At 36.2% G+C, this 22,941-nt stretch overlaps 2 protein-coding genes across 2 annotated transcripts in view; one reads left to right on the forward strand and one right to left on the reverse strand.

Moving 5' to 3' along the window:
* The window catches only part of SYCP2 (synaptonemal complex protein 2), a 63,539-nt gene extending 54,564 nt beyond the window's left edge, over positions 1-8,975 (forward strand). The window contains 12 exon segments of the mRNA XM_068986791.1: positions 3,556-3,602; positions 3,604-3,640; positions 4,373-4,397; positions 4,537-4,629; positions 4,875-5,015; positions 5,555-5,685; positions 6,727-6,821; positions 6,915-7,014; positions 7,612-7,670; positions 7,808-7,886; positions 7,989-8,045; positions 8,901-8,975. Of these exon segments, the coding sequence (XP_068842892.1) occupies positions 3,556-3,602; positions 3,604-3,640; positions 4,373-4,397; positions 4,537-4,629; positions 4,875-5,015; positions 5,555-5,685; positions 6,727-6,821; positions 6,915-7,014; positions 7,612-7,670; positions 7,808-7,886; positions 7,989-8,045; positions 8,901-8,975 (939 nt within the window).
* Positions 8,976-21,386: 12,411 nt separating this feature from the next.
* PHACTR3 (phosphatase and actin regulator 3) overlaps positions 21,387-22,941 on the reverse strand; it is a 187,289-nt gene continuing 185,734 nt past the window's right edge. Inside the window, exon 13 of the mRNA XM_068986792.1 lies at positions 21,387-21,399. Coding sequence (XP_068842893.1) covers positions 21,387-21,399 — 13 coding nt within the window. The remainder of the gene's footprint in view (positions 21,400-22,941) is intronic.

The raw sequence follows: 22,941 nt of genomic DNA on the forward strand, positions 1-22,941 counted from the left end.
GATTTGCATTTCTGTAATAATGAGGGATGTTGAGTGTCTTCATGTGTTTGTTAGCCATCTGTATGTCTTCTTTGGAGAAATGTCTGTTTAGGTCTTTTTTCCACTTTCTAATTGGGTTTCTTTTCTGGTATTGAGTTACATGAGCTGCATGTGTATTTTGGAAATTAATCCTTTGTCAGTTGTTTCATTTGCTATTATTTTCTCCCATTCTAAGGGTTGTCTTTTCACCTTGTTTATAGTTTGCTTTGCTGTTCAAAAACTTTTAATTAGGTTCACTTGTTTACTTTTGGTTTTGTTTCCATTACTCTAGGAGGTGGGTCATAGAGGATATTGCTTTATGTCATCGAGTGTTCTGCCTATGTTTTCCTTTAGGAGTTTTAGTTTCTGGTCTTACATTTAGGTCTTTAATCCATTTTGAGTTTGTCTTTGTGTATGGTGTTAGGAAGTGTTCTGATTTCATTCTTTCACATGTAGCTGTCCAGTTTTCCCAGCACCACTTACTGAAGAGGCTGACTTTGCCCCATTGTATATTCTTGGCTCATTTGTCAAAAATAAAGTACCCATATGTGCGTGGGTTTATTTTTGGGCTTTCTATCTTGCTCCATTGGTTTATATTTCTGTTTTTGTGCCAGTACCATACTGTCTTGATGACTGTAGCTATGTAGTATAATCTGAAGTCAGGAAGGTTGATTCCTCTAGCTTCATTCTTCTTACAACCCCTTTGGCTATTCATGGTCTTTTGTGTTTCCATATGAATTGTGAAATTTTTTGTTCTAGTTCTGTAAAATATACCATTGGTAATTTGATAGTGATTGCATTGAATCTGTAAATTGCATTTGGTAGTATAGTCATTTTCACAATATTGATTCTTCCTACCCAGGAACATGGAATATATCTCTCCATCTGTTTATGTCATCTTTGATTTCTTTCATCAGTGTCTTATAATTTTCTGTATACTATTCTTTTGTCTCCTTAGGTAGATTTATTCCTAGATATTTTATTCTTTTTGTTGCAGTGGTGAATGAGATTGATTCCTTAATTTCTTTTTCTGATTTTCATTGTTAGTGAACTGTTTTTACTCCTACAGTGTTTTATGACCCTTTTATCCTGTTTAACCAGTAGTTTTCACAAAGCATATTTTTCAAACAAAATTTTATATGAAACTTTCAGTGTGCCAAATGTAAAATTGCAGCTACACTGTTTAAAGCAGATAGGTCTGAACCCTGACCTATGTACCTTCCCTCTCTGATAATCCCCCAAAGGCACCTTTGCAAGACTCTTAATTTCTACAGACCACACTTTAAAACCATTTGTGATTGATTAGACAGTCATCCCATGATCCTTTCTTGGTATTGCTTCGTCATCCTTCCTTTCCCTGAATCCTTTCTCCCGTTAGTATCCCATCTTGCAAATCTCAGCACCTAAGTCATCCCCACTCACCTACTTTGATGCTGTTTGCTAGATGAAATTTTGTTACATATTTATTGGCTGGACATTTACAGGAGACACTGATTTTCCAATTTACTATTGACTCTTCATTCTAAGTCTCTCAGTCATGTACAACTCTTTGCAACCCCATGGACTATATAGAGTCCATGGAATTCTCTAGGCCAGAATACTGGAGTGGGTAGGCTTTCCCTTCTCCAGGGGAGCTTCCCAAGCCAGGGATTGAATCCAGGTCTCCCACATTGCAGGCGGATTCTCTACCAGCTGAGCCACAGGGGAAGCCCGACTCTTCATTAGGTATTGGAAATTTGCTATGTAAATTTGTTGTACCAGCTTACACTCTCCAACAGTGCTATGTGATATTGCCCATTTTTCTACTGTTTTTTAGTTTTTTCTTTTTTGGCAATCTGATGAATTTAAAATGTGTCTGACTTTAATTTGCATTTTTCAGATTAACTGCATTTTTCAGATTAACTGCATCAGTGAGTATTTTCATATTTTTTGGCCATTTTGTAAATTGCCTATTTTTTTTAATTTTTAAAACTGTATTGTTTGATTTTTCCTATAAATTTGGAGGAGTTCTTACTATATGTTGGATATTAGTTATTGGTTATATCCAATGCAAACATTCTTTTTCTAGAATGTAGCTTTGTCTTTTCACTTAATTAAAATATGAAATCTACCAATCTTTTGTTCAAGAAATCCTTCCCTCAGTTATTGTCATAAAAATATTTTCTCTACAAATATTCTATTTTTGAGGTTTTCTATTTTTCTAGGCTTCCTCTTTTTGCATATGGATAGTGAGTTAGTGCAATGTCATACATTGGATTATCGCTCCTTTCTCCATCATATCTGATGACACTTGGGTCACTGCCTTGGCAAGCTCATGGGTCAGCTATTTGCCCAGTAAAGTATAGGATAGTACCTCTCTGTCTCTATGCTAACACAGCATTACTTCAGTTTGTATATTAATAGTTTTATGCATACAGTGGTTTCACTACCCCCATCTTGACCCTCCTCTCATTATACTTCCAAATTATAATATACTTCCAAATTATAAGCCCTGTACTTGGCCTGTATAGTTTAGAATTAGTTTGTTTAAGGGAAGAATTGCTTTTTACCAATACTGAGATTTCTCATCCATATATTTCATTTTTCTCTCTACAGTTTGGTCATATTTCCAACAAAGTTGTGCAAAATTTTCCACAAAGAAAGTTGTACTTCTGCAGTGCTTTATTGGCTTTTTACCTTACTGTATTAAAGACAAAAGCTTAAATTGTTTTCTGCGTTTTTAACTTTTTGCTTTTGTATAGAAACACTGTTGATTTTTATATTTCCCACGTCCTTGGCAAATTCTATCATAATTACCTGCTTAAATTCTCTTGAATTTTGAAAATAGGTAATCAAACTGTTTTTATGGTAATTTTCACATTTTCTCTTCCAATCCTTATATACATGGTGTTTTCAAGGTGACTATGACATGTGGAGCAATGTTAAATAGATATCATACTAGTATGTATGCTTATTGATCATTTTTAATAGATACTTGTTATCAAATTAATGTTCTAATTGTTTAAATACCTTATTTCACTTATGAATGGGTGTCGAGTTTTAGCAGTGAACTAGTTATTCCCTCAGAATTTAAGTAGTTTTAGTTTAATGTCTTTGTATTTTTCTTACTTTAGTTTTTTTAACTTCCTTTGGGTTTCTGTTTGTCTCATTCATTCATAGCACAGTTAAGTATAATACTGTTGAGAATAGAAGTGATACAGTTGTGGTACAGTTGACCCTCTATATCTATAGGTCCACATCTTTGTCAGCCAACCATGGACTCAACCAACTGTGAATCAGTACTTCATATGTAGGACATGAGCATCAGTGGATTTTGGTATTTGCAAGGGGACCTGGAACCAGTCCCTCCTATCCCCCGCAGATACTGAGGGAAGAATGTACTTACACTGTGCTTAGTTGCCCACTCTTGTTCGACTCTTTTCAACCCCATGGACTGTAGCGGGTTACCATGCCTTCCTCCAGGGGATCTTCCCAAAGCAGGGATCGAACCCAGGTCTCCTGCATTGCAGGCAGATTCTTTACCATCTGAGCCGCCAGGGAAGCCCAAATTGCAACAGCTATTCAGATTTAAACAGTTATACTTCAGGAAAAATTTATGGAAATTGAACCTCCAAATATGAAAGTCATATGGTAGTACAGCCAGTAAGTTTTCCTTAAACTAAAATAGTTCTTAATAAGCATCAGATTACAGGCCTTTAGTAATAGTTATAATAATTTAGTATTTTTCACCTGTTGTTATCTGAAAGTGTGATGTTTAAAATATGTAGGATGGTTTGATCATAGAAAAAAAGTTGAAATACTTACAATGAGAAAGTCTTAAATAGGCTATCACTTTAAACCACTGACTTACATATCTATAAAAGACTTAGTGGTTTCATGATTATATAGGAATTTGGTTGCGTTTTTCCAGTATAAAAGTCAACCAACAAAAATATTAATATTTAATAACCTATAAAATACAGAATGTTAAGACAGAATTATAGCTTGGTGTGGGCTGGGTTTTGGGCTATACCAACCTCCACGTAGGACGGGTTGGTATATGTAGACTGAGTAGAGAAACGTCATTAACTTAAGTATAGAAGGGTAACTGGATATGGACACAGATTTTCATAAAACAGGAAAAAGACTAATTTGGCTAACACATTTGTATTTGAATCAGTAAGACATAAGGTTAGAGGACAAACATGTGGCTTAAAGATATAATTTGAAGGAAGTAGTTTAGACTTTTCTTTGGCTTCCCTCCTGACTCAAAGAAATCAAACTCCTAATAAGGAAGAATTGAAAAATAGGATTAGTTTAAAAAAGCAGCTCAAAACTATTGCTGTTTAAGATTGAGGTTAACATAAGAATTTAGGAAAATGCATAGCAGTGTGAGAGAGAAAAAGGGATAGAAACAATCTGAAGAAAAAACCAAATTGATAGCATTTGCAACTTATTGTCTATAGAGCTTGAGAGAGATGGTCAAAGGTGAATCCAGGAGTAACACAGAATGTTTTTCCAATTTCTGATACTTATCTTAGAAAAGTCATTCAGCATCTCCATTATCCACGTCTAGTGAAGAAAGAGAGAAAACATGGTACGGCATGCCCAGTGACTCCACACATATGTCAGGTTTGTGGTCAAAGACTTGCTTTTTAAAAAAAACATTAATTACTGAAATACTACTGTGAAATTTCACCTAAAGAAATTATGTTTTTATAATTATACCATTATTCAATTTAATGTCAAAATTATATAGGATTTAATGCAGTTGTCTAAAACTATACAAGCGGAAACAAGGGCTTTTTTAAATAAAAGCAATCATATATTAGGTATTTTTAATTAAGATTGTAGCACTGTTATTTACTGTTTCTAAGGCTGTATACAACATCTTAGTCGCAAACGAATGTACACAGAAGATAGTCTAAATAATTCTGGTGAAGTGGAAGAAGAAAGAGCAAACTTGCTTCCCAAAAAACTCGGTAAAAGCGAAGATGCAGATCATCACACCTACAAAGGTAGGTAGATCAGATGCCTATGTCAAATGCAATTAATTTGGAAAGTGGTTTCTTCAATTTTGAGTGACTTCTTTCATAAGACAAACTCCTTTGTAAAGATAACTTTGGGTAAATCCAAGAAGGAGGAAGCTCTATCACAAAGTTCACTTAATTTTACTGTTATGGTAAGCATGATTTTACTCGTAAATCTTCCTCATCACTAATTACCATATACAGGCTTTACTACAGTATTAACGTACTGATAGATTAGCATATCACTAAATAGTTGGGTTATTAATGTGCAAGTAGTAAAGAACTAGTTTTTTAAAAAATCAATCCAAATATGTTCCATTTTAATGTTACTGTTTCTGCCTTAATTCCCATGCTGAAAGGTTTTTATAAGTCAGAATATTTTAAATGAAAAATATGCCTATGATTTATAATCCTTAGATTACATATAGAATCTGAAAATAAGACATTGTTCTTAGTCTCATGACCAAGAAGGTAAAATTTTTAACAATGCATGTCTTAATTTTAGCTGATTGTCTTCATTTTCTTAGTGTCCGAAAGTATATCTCCGTTATCAGCAAATGACTTTTCTATTCCTTTGGAGAACTGGGAAACTGAAATTTCAGATGTAGGGATGATGATGTGCAAGCAGCTCAATACAGAATTTCAGAGGAAAGTTAATGTGAGTTGTCATCCTTTAAATTATGATAATATGCCACACTTTCTACTGGTCTGTCAGTTCAGTTAACCCTTTGGCAACAAAACACCCATTCATGAACTCAGCTTTCCTCATGCACTGGTTAAAAGCTGGAATGATTCATGAGCCAAGTTTCTTTTCTAAAATTTTATATTACCCATATTCTTTACCTATGGGTTCTCTTTGTCCTATTTTCCTTTTCAGTTTAACATTTTGAGCCTTCTGTGATTTTTCTTTTTTCTGAACAATTTTCTTTTTGTGCCTAGTCTTCAATACATTTTTTTAAATCTCACAGCAGTAACTGCTTGTGAGGGTACTATATAATATATAGAGGATGAACAGCCTCAGTCAGAAACCCATTTCATTTTGTTTCACCAGTTCTGTACTTAAGCTCCTTAGTTATTGTGGTTCTAGTGAGGTGATATTTGCAAAAAGACTTCCTAAAATACAGTAATTCTAAATTACTGTTGTTTTCTCCACTCATCTCTTTTTCTCACATGCCTGTATTTAGACAGTTCTTTTTGCCCTCCTGTTAAGACATTTTCCTGCACAGGTTATCAGCTCTCTTTCTTTGCTTTTTTCTTTTCTTCATGGGTTAACTCTGAAATTATTTAAGATTCTGTAGATTTCTTTTGAGTTGATTTATCCAAGGTCACCCTCATCTAAACAGAGAAGCCCTGATTCGTACATTCTGCATATCTGTGACTAGATGTGGATATGTTTTATGAAAAATGGTAGTAATTTTGAGTGTGACTCCTGGGCTGTGTTCCTGAAAAGAATTATAATCACTAGCATTTTGGTAAATGTGATGTACTTATGAAAATAGCTAGCAATTCCAACCCTCAGTCAGAGCCTACCTGGTGGGACTGAGCTTACTCATTAACACTTCAGTTTAAATCACTTGAGTTTTTAATTTTTCACTGTTCTAAGTTCTTAGTCATTTATATTTCATGGAAAAGGCTTTGGTCTTAATATAGTCTTGGTTAGATTATTTTGTAAAGATTTTTCAAAATGAGTGTTTTTCAGATCCGCCACAAAATGATGGATTATTTTACTAAACAGACTTGGAAAACAATTCAACAACATATAAAAGCAATCAACCAGAAGATTCAGGAGTACAGGTCTGTGCTAAAAATCCCTTCTGAAATATCCTAAGTGCTTTGTATTCTGAGTGCTATCATTTTTTTAAAAATCTCATTTTCTTTCTTTAATAGGATCAAAAAACTTGACAAGTTCCAATTCATCATCATAGAGGAGCTGGAGAATTTTGAAAAAGATTCACAGTATTTAAAAGATTTGGAGAAGGAATTTGTGGTTTGTGCTTATAAGAGTTTAAAAATAATTGTAAAACTTCATTTTTAAAGAGCTCCACTCAGGAAAACTTCTATTAACCTTCTACTTTTAGACTATCCCATAAAGGTTTTTGTTTTTTAGGACATAATTTAGTTTTATCCTAGATTTTTAGTTAGTTTCGTGTACATACACTGAAAATACAGACTTAAGTTTATGATCAACAGGGATTAACATACATACTACTATATATAAAATGGTAAAATAACAAAGACCTATACAGCCAAGTATATTCAATATCTTGAAATAACTTAAAATGGAAAAGAATCTGAAAAACTACATGTATTCATGTGTAACTAAATCACTTTGCTATATATATATATCTGAAACATTGTAAATCAACTGTACTTCAGTAAATACATATATATAAAGTTTGTGACTACCTTTTTACAGGGAGAAAGTCTGAAAGAGTTTGCTTTCAGTTTTTTTTTTTATCTGAAAGAGTATATGACATCTACAATATTCTTAGCATATAGCCAGGTTGTTTTTTAAATTAGTTCTGTTTAGTTTTAATTTTTAGTCATAACTACAGTATAACTAGTTTTGTACTTTTAAATTTAGGACTTTCGGGAAAAGGTATTTCAGCAGTTCAGTGCCTATCAAAAACGTGAACAGCAGAGGTCAGTATGACATTCTTAATTATTAGAATATATAACAAGACTTTTTGGTCAAAAAATTAAAATTATATATACTATATTATAGTAATTTAATTTGTTAAATACCAAAGTAAATGCACAGATAACTTTCATTATTTTAGACTTCACCTTTTAAAAGCTTCATTGGACAAGAATGTCTTCTACAGCACTGATTGTGAAGAAAATATTGTTACATCTCAGGTATAAATTCTATATTTTTGTATGTAATCCCTCAATATTGGTTAGTCCAACTTTTTGCTGTGAAACTAAGTAAATTTCATGGAAGAAATTATTTATTCACAGATGTGTTTGATGAAAGAAAACATGAAAATGCTGCAAGACAGACTTCTTAAGGAAATGGTAAATCAATATCTCATTTGGGTTTTTCAAATGGAATGATCAGTCATGCTTTTATGTGTGTAAATGAGAAATTCTTCCACAGGTCTTTCTTTTTGGATTGAAACCACTGGGGTTCTTTTAGTTCTTTAAAATGGGAGCAAATTTATAGTAGAAAATAGGAGTGATTTTAAATAATGAGTATCTCCTTAAAAGAAAGAGCAATTTAAAAGTAAGCTAGAATAATTATTTCTTTGTATGTATCTAAGCAAGGTGCACCACAGCAGTCTTGCTGTGTCTTCTGAAGGAGAAGGGGTGTCATGCAGAGCAAGAAAGAATTTTCATTTACTTAGATTTGAGGATAAAATTAGCTGATTTTGCAGAGGTCTAGTAGACCTGCAGCTGGATTCTGGGGGAAGAGCTCACCAGGGTGGGGAACAGGGAAGGTGTTTAAAGGTGCTGTCCAGGGAAACATGCCTTTGGCGTTTCCTCAGAGATAGAGGCATTTCTGTGTATACTACAGGATATTTTAATATACTTTGATTAAATTTTAATAGAACCTCAGTATGCTGATAGTAGAGGCTAAGACGATAGTTGTTACTAAACCAGTTTAGCTGGAAGCACATAAGCTAACTAACTAGACTGATCCTTGTTGAAGTTCTTTTCTAGACTGGATTTAATATTTAAAGGAAGTAAAATCTTTCATTGATTTGAGGTTTAAAAGTGATCTGTCAGTTGATCATCTAAATATATATCTAAAATATCAGTAATAAGCATATAATTCTATAAATACCTAGAAACAGCCCTTAGGGGATTGGATAGGATGATAGTTTTACAGTGAATCACTGTTCAAAGTGATTTTTTTTTTCTTGGCCACAGCAAGAAGAGGAGCTTCTCACTGTACGCAGAGGACTGAGGTCATTATTCATGGCTCATGAGAGAAACAGTATTTGATGTCTAGTTGTTCTCAACAAGTTTTATCCAATTATTCCTGTTTAGCTTAGGAAATATCAGAGTAGCTCTATAAAGAAAAGACATGTTACCCAAGCAAGAGTACCTCTGTGGAACCCTCTAAATTCAAAGAACTGTCTGTCCTCTGCTGGATAAGAAAGAACCTGTAATCACCATAACATGACTTAGCCGTAAAGCCTTTTGTCTGTGCAATGCTTTTTTCAGAAAGCTTTGGGAAACCAATCAGTAGAAGAATTGGCTTACTTTTATAGTAATATTTACATGAGACAAATATTACCAAGTTAACTATACTTATACAACTAGTTATTAAAATCTATCATATAAAATATATTTTAAATGTAAACAGTTTGAACTAAATATATAAAGTACTGTTAAAATTTACTAGCTTAGAACATGGTTCAAATAATAAAATTTAGTGATGTATAGAAGGAGACAAACTCTGATTTAAAATGCTTACCTGAGTGTAAAGCAGTACTTTCAGCATACTGTTGGAGAGTGTATTTATTCAGCTGTGGCTCCATTGTATTAGAATGCACTAAATAGCCTAACAGAGTTACCATTTTAATTCTAGGTAGACATACTATTAACTCAAGCAGGCTGTTTTGACAAGTACTTTTTAAGCCCGAGGGTTCACTGTAATATTTTGCTAGATTAATATATGAAAATGAATACATATATAGTTTGCTTTAATTGTGTAATAAAGTTGAAGTAAATGCAGTCACTTGGATGTTACACAGTTATTCTATAAATCATTTTGTTTGAGTATCCTCCACTCAGACATCTGAAGTATACCATCACACCATCTCACTTTACCAGTATTTAAGTACAGTGGTAAAAGTGGCTTCTTAGTCTAAATAAGCAAAAAAACCTTCGCATCATAGCTTTATTCCACTGTTAGCATCAGCTAAGATTTATTGATAGCGTAGCAGAAATTCGTCTAGTCGAGGCTATGGTTTTTCCAGTGATCATGTATGGATGTGAGAGTTGGACTGTGAAGAAGGCTGAGTGCCGAAGAATTGATGCTTTTGAACTGTGGTGTTGGAGAAGACTCTTGAGAGTCCCTTGGACTGCAAGGAGATCCAACCAGTCCATTCTGAAGGAGATCAGCCCTGGGATTTCCTTGGAAGGAATGATGCTGAAGCTGAAGCTCCAGTACTTTGGCCACCTCATGCGAAGAGTTGACTCATTGGAAAAGACGCTGATGCTGGGAGGGATTGGGGGCAGGAGGAGAAGGGGACGACAGAGGATGAGATGGTTGGATGGCATCACTGACTCGATGTACATGAATCTGAGTGAACTCCGGGAGTTGGTGATGGACAAGGAGGCCTGGCGTGCTGCGATTCATGGGGTCGCAAAGAGTCAGACACAACTGAGTGACTGAACTGAACTGAGCAGAAATTCTACTTCAGGAAACAGTGACAAGTCTGCTATAATAAAAAAACAATTCAGGAGTTGTAACTCTTGTGTTCCCCCATGAGACTTCAAAATTAATCCATTATGACACACATCCTTTTTTATCTCCCCCACTTGGCCAGAATTCCAAGACCTCTAAACCCATGCTGATTCCCATACTGTGTTGCATGTGTAATCCAACCCAGGTGCTTGCTTTCTCCCGGCTCTTTAAACCATTCAGCTTTGACGTTGTCATTATTAGTAGTTGTGCCCTGAATCTCACTTCAGATGTTAATCATCCCACCCTGCTTTCTAGAGTAGTCCCAGGCTGTTTACTCCACTACTCTTTGCTATGCTTGTTAACCCTCTAGTCCTTCCTTCCTTGCCTTACCAATTTTAGAGTCCTTAGTCCTAGACAGTACTCTCACCCTCTCACCTTTCCTCACCTTTTTATCCACTAGTTCATACCCTCATTCCACAACTTGAACATCACTTGAGAAAAACAAATATAATTAAGGTTTAAATTTATGACCACATATTTAAATGGCTATATTCCATTCCTCAGCAATCCTTATCCTGCCCTATTTAATTGCCTTTACCACATTTCCAGAGCATTATTGTGTATCAGTACCTTTTTCCTTAATTCTTTACCTTTTAGGGTATGGCCTTACCTCATACTTTTCTCATCTCCCTAAAATCTAGTATGTTACCTGCATCAATACTGGCATTTCTGATTTCTCACACTTTTCAACAGCAGATAAGCCTCATTATTTCAGGACAGTCTAATCCCCTGGAGGTACTCTGAATCCTGTTGTCTTTGACTTCTCCCTGTTGGTGTGTATTGGAGAAGGCAATGGCACCCCACTCCAGTACTCTTGCCTGGAAAATCCCATGGACAGAGGAGCCTGGTAGGCTGTAGTCCATGGGGTCGCCAAGAGTTGGACACGACTGAGTGACTTCACTTTCACTTTTCACTTTCATACATAGGAGAAGGAAATGGCAGCCCACTCCAGTGTTCTTTTTTTTTTTTTTTTTCACTCCAGTGTTCTTGCTTGGAGAATCCCAGGGACGGGGGAGCCGGTGGGCTGCCGTCTATGGGGTCGCACAGAGTCGGACATGACTGAAGTGACTTAGCAGTATTGGTGTGTATAGCCCACGCTTATTTTTTAAAAACAGTAAAGAAAAAAAAAAAAGGACTTTTAACATCAAGTTCCTTTTTAACTGCTGCCCTTCATATGTAATTCTCAACCTAGCTTTACACAGAGCATAGCAAGAGAGTTTTCTCTAGTTACTATCTCAATTCATACTTCTTACTTGATCCTTACCACCCCTCATAAAGTCCAGCTTCTATCTCTATAATTTCACTGAAACAGCTTTTATCAAAATCACCAGTAATTTTACCAAACCTTACCTCTGTCATCTTAGCTTCTCAGTGCCATTCCGTAGTTAAAAACCCTTGGCTGATACAGATTTTCCACTCTTTCTTATCTTATTCCTAACTTCCCTTTTACCTCTTAAGACTAGGAATGAGCTCCATATTATTACTTTTCTTCAGTCTATAAACTTTCTCCTTAGGTGTTTTCATCTGGTACCAAATAATAACCATTTCTATATTAATAACTTCCAAATGTAGAAACATTCTGACCTTTACTTTGGACACTAGTGTGTTACATACATTGCTTTAGGGCTTACGTGGTGGTTCAGCAGTAAAGAATCTGCCTGCTAATGCAGGAGATGTGAGTTCAATTCCTGGGTCAGGAAGATCCCCTGGAGGAGGAAATGGCAACTCATTCCAGTATTCTTGCCTAAAAATTCCACAGACAGAGGAGCCTGGTGGGCTGCAGTCCATAGTGTCTCAAAGAGTTGGACATGACTGGGCAACTAAACATCATATACTGTTTTACTGACAGTTTTAATAAACATCTCAATTCTCCAACTCTTGCTTTCTCGGCATTCTCTCTCACCAACGAAGGGGGAAAAAAAAGATAAACCTGTTCTTCCATATCAGTAAATGTCACTTTTATCCACCTAACTAGACGAGTCAAAACCTACAAGTAATTCCTGATTGCCTCTTTTTGTTTGGCCAGTTAATTGATCAACAAGTCCTGTAGATTTCACTACCAAAAGATGTTCTACAAATATAAATACTTTGTTACTTCCACTGTCACTACCTTTGACAGTCTCTGCATCATTTCTCATATGGACAATTTCAACAGCCTCCTAAATAGCTTCCCAGCATTCATACTTGCCTTGTAATTTACAGCCTATTTACTTAGCAGCCAATATATTGCTAATTCATAAATCATAATTCACGTGAACTATGAACTTCCAGATGTTCAAGCTGGTTTTAGAAAAGGCAGAGGAACCAGAGATCAAATTGCCAACATCCGCTGGATCATCGAGAAAGCAAGAGAGTTCCAGAAAAACATCTATTTCTGCTTTATTGACTATGCCAAAGCCTTTGACTGTGTGGATCACAATAAACTGTGGAAAATTCTGAAAGAGATGGGAATACCAGACCACCTGACCTGACTCTTGAGAAACCTATATGCAGGTCAGGAAGCAACAGTTAGAACTGGACATGGAACAAAAGACTGGTTCCAAATAGGAAAAGGAGTACATCAAGGATGTATATTGTCACCCTGCTTATTTAACTTATATGCAGAGTCCATCATGAGAAACACTGGGCTGCAAGAAGCACAGCTGGAATCAAGATTGCCAGCAGAAATATCAATAACCTCAGATATGCAGATGACACCACCCTTATGGCAGAAAGTGAAGAGGAACTAAAAAGCCTCTTGATGAAAGTGAAAGAGGAGAGTGAAAAAGTTGGCTTAAAGTTCAACATTCGGAAAACCCGAAGATCATGGCATCTGGTCCCATCACTTCATGGGAAATAGATGGGGAAACAGTGGAAACAGCGTCAGACTTTATTTTGGGGGGCTCCAAAATCACTGCAGATGGTGATTGCAGCCATGAAATTAAAAGACGCTTACTCCTTGGAAGAAAAGATATGACCAACCTAGACAGCATATTGAAAAGCAGAGATATTACTTTGCCAACAAAGGTCCATCTAGTCAAGGCTATGGTTTTTCCAGTGATCATGTATGGATGTGAGAGTTGGACTGTGAAGAAAGCTGAGCACCCAAGAATTGATGCTTTTGAACTGTGGTGTTGGAGAAGACTCTTGAGAGTCCCTTGGACTGCAAGGAGATCCAACCAGTCCATTCTGAAGGAGATCTGCCCTGGGATTTCTTCAGAAGGAATGATGGAGCTGAAACTCCAGTACTCTGGCCACCTCACGTGAAGAGTTGACTCATTGCAAAAGACTCTAATGCTGGGAGGGATTGGGGGCAGGAGGAGAAGGGGGACGACAGAGGATGAGATGGCCGGATGGCATCGCTGACTCGATGGACGTGAGTCTGAGTGAACTCCGGGAGTTGATGATGGACAGGGAGGCCTGGCGTGCTGCGATTCATGGGGTCGCAAAGAGTTGGACATGACTGAGCGACTGAACTGAATTGAATTCATAAATCATACTATGCTTATGACTTACGTATGTAACTTTCCAGTGACAATACATTCTTAAATAACCAATGGGTCAAAGAAGAAATCACAAGAGAAATTAGAAAATACCACGAGGCAAATGAATATGCAGCATACTCCAAGCAGTGCTCAGAAATTTATAACGTTACCTTTATATATGTATATATATTTAAGAAGTGAAGAAAGATCTCAAGGTCATAACCCAACTTTAAAAAACTAGAAAATGAGTGAATATACCCAAAACTATCAGAAGGAAGGAAACAATAGATATTTTAGATTTTTTTTAAAAGAACAGAAAATCAAACCAAAAGTTGATTCTTTGAAAAGATCAAGAAAATTGATAAGCCATTTCTTAGACTAAGTAATAGAGACTAAAATCTCTAAAAGCAGAGTTGAAAGATCTGAAAAATAAAAATTACAAAACACTGTTGAAAGAACACTAAGTGGAAAGACATCCCAGGGTCATCCCCTCTGATTCTAAGACTTAATATTGTTGAATAGCAACAATCTACGGATTTAATGCAGTCCCTATCAAAGTCCCAAGTCCTTTCTGCAGAAATGAAAAGGCCATTCCTGAAAAATACATGGAAATGGAAGAGGTCCAACATAGCAAAATAATCTTGAAAAAAAAAAAAGTTGGAGGACTCAGTTCCCCATTCCATACTATTACAAAGCTAAATTAAAAGAATGTGGTACCTACATAAGGACAGACATACAGACCAATGAAATAGATTTGAGAGTCTAGCAATAAACCTGTTCATTTTTAGTCCAGTTGAGTTTCATCAGGGGTGCCTAGACCATTTGATAGAAAAATAATAGTCTCTTCAACCACTGGTTTTGGGAGAACCGGATAGCCACATGCAAAAATCGGACACTCTTACCTTACACCATATAGAAAAGTTAAATGGATCAAAAACCTATAAGTAAGAGCTAACAATACAAAACCTATCGGAAAAAAACGTAAGAATAAAGATTCATGACATAGGATTTGGCAATGGATTTTTAGATATGACACCAAAAACACCAACAACAGGAAAAAGCAATTTGGACTTCAAGAAATTTTTTAAAGGATTTTCATGCAAAGAATACTTTCATAAAAGGAGAAAAAAATTACAGAATGGGAGAAAATATTTACAAATCACATCTCATTAGGGTCTAGTAGCCAGATTATACAAACAATTCTTATAGGTTGAAAACAAAATGCCAAAAAACCTAATTAAAATATGAGCAAAGGGCTTGAACCACCATTTCTCCTGAGAAGACACACAAATGTCTAGCAAACACACAAACATACACTGAGCGTCATTAGGGAAATGGAAATCAAAACCATAGTTAGATCCCAACTTTATACCCACTATGACAGAGTCATAAACCAGAAAGCAAGTTTGGCAAGGATGGGCAGGTGTTTTATTTTTGGCAGAGGGTCGGGGCAGGGGAATGTAAAATAATGCAGCTTCCATGGAAAACAGTTTGGTGTTAAACAATTACCATGTGACTCAGCAATTCCACTCTTTTAAGTTATATACCCAAAAGAACTGAAAATAGATACAGGAATATTCAAAATAGCACACTATTCACAATAGCCAAAAGGGGGAAACAGCCCAAATGGCAATCAAATAAGTAAGCATGTAGTATATCTATGTAATGAAATATTTTTCAGCTGTAAGGGGAAAGAAGTATTGATTAACCTGACAGTGGATGAATCTCAAAAACATGTTAAGTGAAAGAAAATAAGACACAAAAGGTCACATGTTGCATGATTCAATTTACTGTAATATCCAGAATGTATAAATTCATAGAAACAGCAAATTAGGCATGGGATCTTCTTCAGGTATGATGAAAATGTTCTAGAACCAGACAGAAGTGGTGGCTGTATGAATTTGTAAGCGTGTTGAATACCATTTATTCTTCAATATGGTCAGTTTTATGTTATCTGCATTTTACCTGAATGTTAAAAATAACAGCAAAACAACAAAGAACCTTTTCAGAGGTTTCCTGTGCCCTAAAAGCCAACTTTTATATATTTATTTCTAGACCCTAAAACAGTGCTTGGAGACATAGGCTTGCACAAAGTGAATAAGTGAGTGAGCAGATGTAGTATGTTCCTGGAGGGCAAGTGTGCTTTCTAAAACTTACAGTTCCTCAAATCCTGTATAGTGTTCATATTTCTATTAAAATTGATAACAAAGTATTAGCCAGTCATATGAGCATCTATTATATGACATGCCTGTACTCAGCTCTAAGGAATGAACTGTTTCCTTGTACTTAAAAATAGAATCTATGTATTTTTTAAAGTCATGTAAAATCATAGGAATTTCTATTTTATTGGCACCTTTGACAAGTTGTGTAGGCAAATCAGATGTTCACAGGCTGCATTACCAAAGAAGATATTAAACTTGTAATGGTTAATTTTTGTTTTTAAAAACATACATTGGGTCACAAAGGCCAATAGAAATACTCGAAAACAACATTTGCCATGTGATGCTAAGTCGCTTCAGTCCTGTCCAACTCTTTGCAACCCTATAGACTGTAGCCCACCAGGCTCCTCTGTCCATGAGATTCTCCAGGCAAGAATACTGGAATGGATTTGCATTTCCTTTTCCAGGGGATCTTCTGACCCAGGGATTGAACCAACATCTCTTAAGTCTCCTGCATTGGCAGGTGGGTTCTTTACCACTAGCGCCACCATCTAGAGGGAAATAATTCAATATTTTTTTTCTTCAGGAGTACAGATTGTTGAATGAGATCTGTGTGTTGTACTGCCTTGAACTGTAGATAACATAGTTTTGGTTTAAGCTTTGATAACAGTTTTAAATAAAAGGAAGTTGGAACACAGAGTGGTCATACTAATGAAACATATGCCCTTGATATCAATAGAGCCTTTGTTATTTGCCCAACTTGATGTGCATTTTATGCATGTCAAAGTACTATTGTCAGTGTGAGCTTATAATAAGTTTGAAATTTGTAACAAACTTGATGTTAAAATTTTTAAGCTTAGAAACAAACAACTGTTCTGTGTAACTCAGCATCTTCTATTATTTATTTTCTTAAAAAAAAAAAAAAAAAGATTTTAGAGCAGCAGGCAAACTGTCTTTTAAAGGGGTTATACAGTAAAAAAAGTTTAAGGGCCAAAAGGTAAATTTAATGATATCATGTATGTACTTGTATAAACTTGCCAAATGTAACTATTTTAAAATGTAAGGACCATTCTTACTTTGCAGACCATTAAAAAAAAACAAAAACGCAGATCTGGTCTGAGCTATAGTTTGCAAGACCCCTCATTTAGAAGAAACATTTGAAGGTCAGATATCTCTGTTATTACAAAATTTATTCCTTAATTTATCTTACTATAGTGAGTTAAAGCCATTTTGCATTAGCAGAGATTAATGATTATGTTAATTAATATAGCTAACACTTCTTGATTTTCTCATTTCAGACATATTAAAAAATAAATAAGCATTGTAACTAATGACTTCTATGTCTTACCTGGATCACAGTTCACCAGCACGTTGGTGCAGGCTTACCACACTGTGGTCAAATTGTTCCAGAAGGCTTTGGAAAGGACATAGAAGAGAGAAAAATTTTGCAGCATTAGTACAGCCAGGCAGAAACTTAATACTAAGTTCTATAGACATTATTGCAGAGACTTAAAAGCCATATGTTCCTGACACCATAGATGCCCAGCACATCCTAGTGTGGGCAGTAGACTGTGTGGTTTTTATCTAGCATTTAATTCCTTCTTAAAACATTGGTCTAGGGTGATGAATGCTGCTTTCTATGGCCTCAGGGCCTAGGGTGAAGCTCTCTACAGCTGCTAGAGGTAGTTCTTTAGCCATCCCATCAACCACCACATAATAACTAACCAAGTCACAGTTATGTATAGGTTCATTGACATTGATTAAAATGTCAGTAAGCATGGGCGAATCATAAGTGCCATGAACAAACACTTAAAATAGAATTCTAAGCACTGTTGGGGCTTCCCGGGAGGCCCAGTGGTTATGGCTCCAAGCTTTCACTGCTGAGGGCCCGGCCTTGAATCCCAGGTCAGGGGAGTAATATCCACAGGTTGTGAAGAGTGGCCATTAAAAAAAAAAAATGATCCTTAGTATTGTAAAAATTGGAGCAAGCTCTTAGGTCCTTCCTGTTGGACCTGAGGTAAATTTGATTTTCTGAGCATCTTATGAGATGTTTCTTTCATATTAAGAACTCTAAAAAAAAAATTCTGAAAAAAATGGGTAGATATTGGAATAATGTTGAACTAGTAATTTTAACAGTATAATTAGAATTTTGCATTTCTGAACTTGACTTTGCTATTGAACTGTGGATATATAGCTAAAATCTGACTTTCAAACTTCGACTATACAATAGGATACCTTTTAGACTTGTAATTACCTTGTGTTTCCACAAGGTGGACCCACTATGTCAGGTGTTTTTTTTAATCCATTTCAGTTGTCCAAAATTATGTAATACTGTTTCACAGCCCCTTTAAAAGTTTTTATATGTACTTTTTACAAAGTCATAGGATGTACTATTCTTCCTATCATATTGGCTTAAAACTTAATGCTTCTGGCTGTGATTCAGTTTCTTGTCACAAAATTACCAATTAAGTTTAAAAAATTTTTTTAACTCTTTAAAAATAATTTCTTTAATGACTTAATATTGTTACATTAATAGTCGTTTTATTCTGTTAAAATAAAATTGTCAAGTCAATGCACAAGAACCTTATTCAGTTCAGTTCAGTCGCTCAGTCGTGTCTGACTCTGCGACCCCATGAATCGCAGCACACCAGGCCTCCCTGTCCATCACCATCTCCCGGAGTTCACTCAGACTCACGTCCATCGAGTCCGTGATGCCATCCAGCCATCTCATCCTCGGTCATCCCCTTATTAATGACTACTAATAGTAATAGGACTTCCCTGGTGGCTCAGATGGTAAAGCGTCTGTCTACAGTGCCGGAGACCCGGGTTCTATCTCTGGGTCGGGAATATCCGCTGGAGAAGGAATGGCAATCCACTCCAGTACTATTGCCTGGAAAATCCCATGGACAGAGGAGCCTGGTAGGCTACAGTCCACGGGGTCGCAAAGAGTAGGACACGACTGAGCAACTTCACTTACTTACTCACTTACTTAATAGTAATAGTAGTCTGATAATTCAGATACTGTATCTAATTGTTATTGAATAAGAATTGTTTTTTCTAAGTCTTCAGCTCCTAAGTATATAAACTTTCTCTTCAAATTTACGCAATATATGTAAATTTAAATTTATATCCATATGCATGTATATCACCAGTATCATGTGATAAACGAATTGCTTTTTATTTCTGTTCCTCCAGCTAACTAGGATGAGAGACTGGAGATGCCATGTCATATACTTAGTGCAGGATTACACACACTTAGGTGCCGAGTAAACATACATACTTGATTCACAGTTTTAGGTTATCTCAACCTCTAAAATACCTGCTAAGAACATGAAATATGGAAATATAATTTAGGGTAATAGTTTATGATTAATACAAATACAGTAGTAGAAGTTATTTACCTTTGCAAATATTTTGATTACAATGAAAATGTCTTCCAGTTTTATATTTTAGAACCCTTGAGTCTAGACCAAACCAAAGTCTGCTTTGGGTATCTTGTACTTTATCATAAATCTTTAATTTTATTTATCTATTAGTTGGGCAAAAACCCTGAATTTGTGTCCCATCTATCAGATTGTCTCTAATTATAGCTACAGTTTAGATATATTCTCAGCAGTGATCCTTTTTGCTTTGGGGGCCAGAATGGTTTCTAAATAAGGAAACTTTTTTCATTTTTTGCTTCATAGTAAAGCAATTATGTGGATATTTCTATGTGATGAAGATTGAAATCTTATTTTTACATAGGTTGGTTCCAATTTTTTAAATTGAATAAAATATAAAATAGGAAGCTGCTACTATGTAGTTTAAAATAGAAATTAAGTATTTAGAGGGTTGACTGGCCACAAATAACAGCTTACATATAAAATATACATACATAAATATAAAAAATATATATATACACACACACACATAAATGCTTATAAAATCAAGAGATTGGCTTCTAGTTAGAAAAGATTTAGGTATCATTCCATAGACACAGAAATTGAGGCTTAGCGAAGTCAAGCGATTCACAGGTTACACAGCAAGAAGAGGCAGAGCTAGAATTTTTGTACCATACACTGGTTTCTTATAAAAAGACTCCAGTTCGACAAACTAACAGTATGTTTGCTTGCATCTAGGATTGATCACAAATCCCTTAAGACAGTGCTGCCACAAGGGTTGAGCAGTGGGCTCCTGACCCACTGCAGCCACAGAGCAGCACAAGAAAGGTCATGGGAAGTAGTGAGGTAGCTTGTGTGGTGAGAAGTCACAGAGGACATTCAGCTGCTCCACAGCTACCTGGCAACCACACCCACATGATGGACTGGGCACTTCGCTGGTACTTCACACACACACTTCCCCTCCTTTTTCTCATTTAGAGATTCCAATTGTTGTGATGTGTGTGTGAGAGAGAGACTGGGGCAGGGTCAGGTGGGGAGCAGATGGGAGAGCTTCCTGCAGAGGAAATAAACACCTTGCTGAGTGTTGCAGAGCTGGGATCTGGGCACAGGTTCTGCAAGATCCCAACGGTGTGATGGAAGCACTGTGCTCCTGGACTCAGTGGACCAGGAGGGCAGGCTCATTTTTGCAATGATACTTACTCAAAGGCTAAGTAAAAATTTATTCCAGGGAATGTTTATTCTTATTTAACTTACTTTCCCCTCTTTGTGCCAAGATTACCTTTTACCTTTGTGCTGGGATGAATATCCTCTTAGAGCTCCACTCAATCTAAACCTTTGTCTCTCACAATAGAGGCTTTACTAATGTTTGCAAATAAGAAATTAAAAATACTCTTAGAGGTCATCTTCCTTTTAGTAGAGTTTTTCAACAGGTTGTTACTTATTTCTAGGTTTATTACTCAAATGATTTATAAACTTAACTTGAAAAAGATAATTTGATTTCCGAAGGCACAAACCACAAATACTAAAAGAATTTACAAAACACACAAAAAGTTTGAATTCTCCTGTGTTTGGCTTTTGATGGCTCAAAAATAATAAGATTTGACTTGTTTCACAGATCCTTTTTCTAAAAAAATCTCTTACCCCCACCCCAAGAAACTGTAACACCCAGGTTAATTTCCTGCAATAAGTAGTCATTTAATTAAAGAACAAAATTAACAGGAATCGAAATGTTGCAGCTGTATTTTTTGTTAGACATTATATAAAAAAAGAAAAAGTATAATACAGGAAATCATTTTGTATAACAGGAACTTAAAGAGTTCTCTAATTGTGATGAGAATAAAAAGGTCTTTTCCACATGGTACTGAAGACACTGCGTACACGTCCCTTGGTCACAGCCTCAGTGTGGTGACCCTGCACACGCACGTCACCATCCTCGGTCACACCGCAGAACTGCAAAACAAGGCGGGAAGGCAAACAACAGTTTTCTTCAGGTCGAGTCCCTGGAGTCTCTTCTGACCCCAACAGTTGACACTCCTCAGGCCCCAGAGAGTGAAGGGTGTCCTCTGGTCATTCTCTCACAGGTGAGCGTGGCCAGGATTTCACCTGTGTGTGTGGTCCTGCTTCTCTGGCAACCACAGCAGGTAGTCATGAGCTGAACTTCAGGAAAGCTCCCTGATGAATGTTCAGTGTTGGTATCAAAAATTAAGCACAATTCTTCTCAGAAGAAAATCTCTATGGCCTGTGGAATCTAGGAGTTGTAAAAAGACAAGGTTATACATATCTAAGTTTAAATTGCCAAAAACTTTCCACAGATTACTCTGTTGCTATTAAAATCTTTGTGGAAGTCCAACGTGTAAAACATGAGGATGGACCTGCCTGGGTTATAGTGGTGTACAGCCCCAGAGGGCACCCACCGCTCAGGCCCCATCATAACACAAAAGGAGTCGGATGGTGAATTCTTAAGCCTAGCTAAAACTTGGCTTGAAAACTGCTAGGTAGGCCCTTGAAGTTCACAAAAAACAGCAGGGCTTTCCTGAACCAGCAGAGGTAATGAACTGATTAACAAATGATTGGATATTATTGTAGAGTTATAATTTTGTTCTTGTAGAGTTGAAAATGTGTTTGTGGTACTGTTTAATGCAATTAAAATTTCATATCACTAAAATCATTGCTCTTTTAAAAGCTGACATTAAATGCTAAAATGTGGTATAAAAATCTTAACATTTCCTGATGTGTAAGTTTTGGGCTCACTCTTAAAATTCTGTCATCTAAAAAAGCTATCAAGGACTTATGAGAGAAAGTACATATCTTTAGTAAATGTCTTTTAATAATGTATAAAGAGAAATGTATTAAATATTTTCATATTACCATACATAGAATATGCAGTAATTATATCTTTTTTCTGTAACACAGGATTGAACATTAAAAATAACTGAATATTTTACAGAGAGTGTTTATTTCCTAAACACTTTTTAGTGTTCTGAACACTCAAAAGTACGGTGATTTATTCCTGCCCCAAAATGTGCCAGTCACGGGGGAAAACCTTAAACATCTTTAAACAAACTACTTCCTTCATTTTTCCTGCTTTTCCAACCTCTTCTTCCTCCCTTGATATATTCAAAGTCATCTATCTCAGGTAGAATTCTGTTTGCCTGCTTTCTATTCCATAGCCACATTGCACTACAAATAACAACCACAGTGGCCACTTTGTGCCAAACAGAAAAGAAAAGGAGTCCACTGTTTTGGTTTAAGGCAGTATCTCCATTCAGGATTTCCTTTCTCTTTGTGTCTGGGGCCTGAGCATCTCTAGACCAAGGGAGAGATGACAAACAGCCAGTGCAGGTGAAGGCTTGTGGCATCAGGCAGTCCTTTGAGGATAAACGTGTGTGAGAACCTCATCATGGCTCTTCATGGACAGGAAGGGGAAGTGCCGGGGGAATATGCCACTTGTGAGCACTGGCATCAGCAGGCCAACCCGTGCCACCCCTGTTT

Source organism: Capricornis sumatraensis, chromosome 15, assembly GCF_032405125.1.
Source record: "Capricornis sumatraensis isolate serow.1 chromosome 15, serow.2, whole genome shotgun sequence".
In the NCBI taxonomy this organism is placed as follows: domain Eukaryota; kingdom Metazoa; phylum Chordata; class Mammalia; order Artiodactyla; family Bovidae; genus Capricornis; species Capricornis sumatraensis.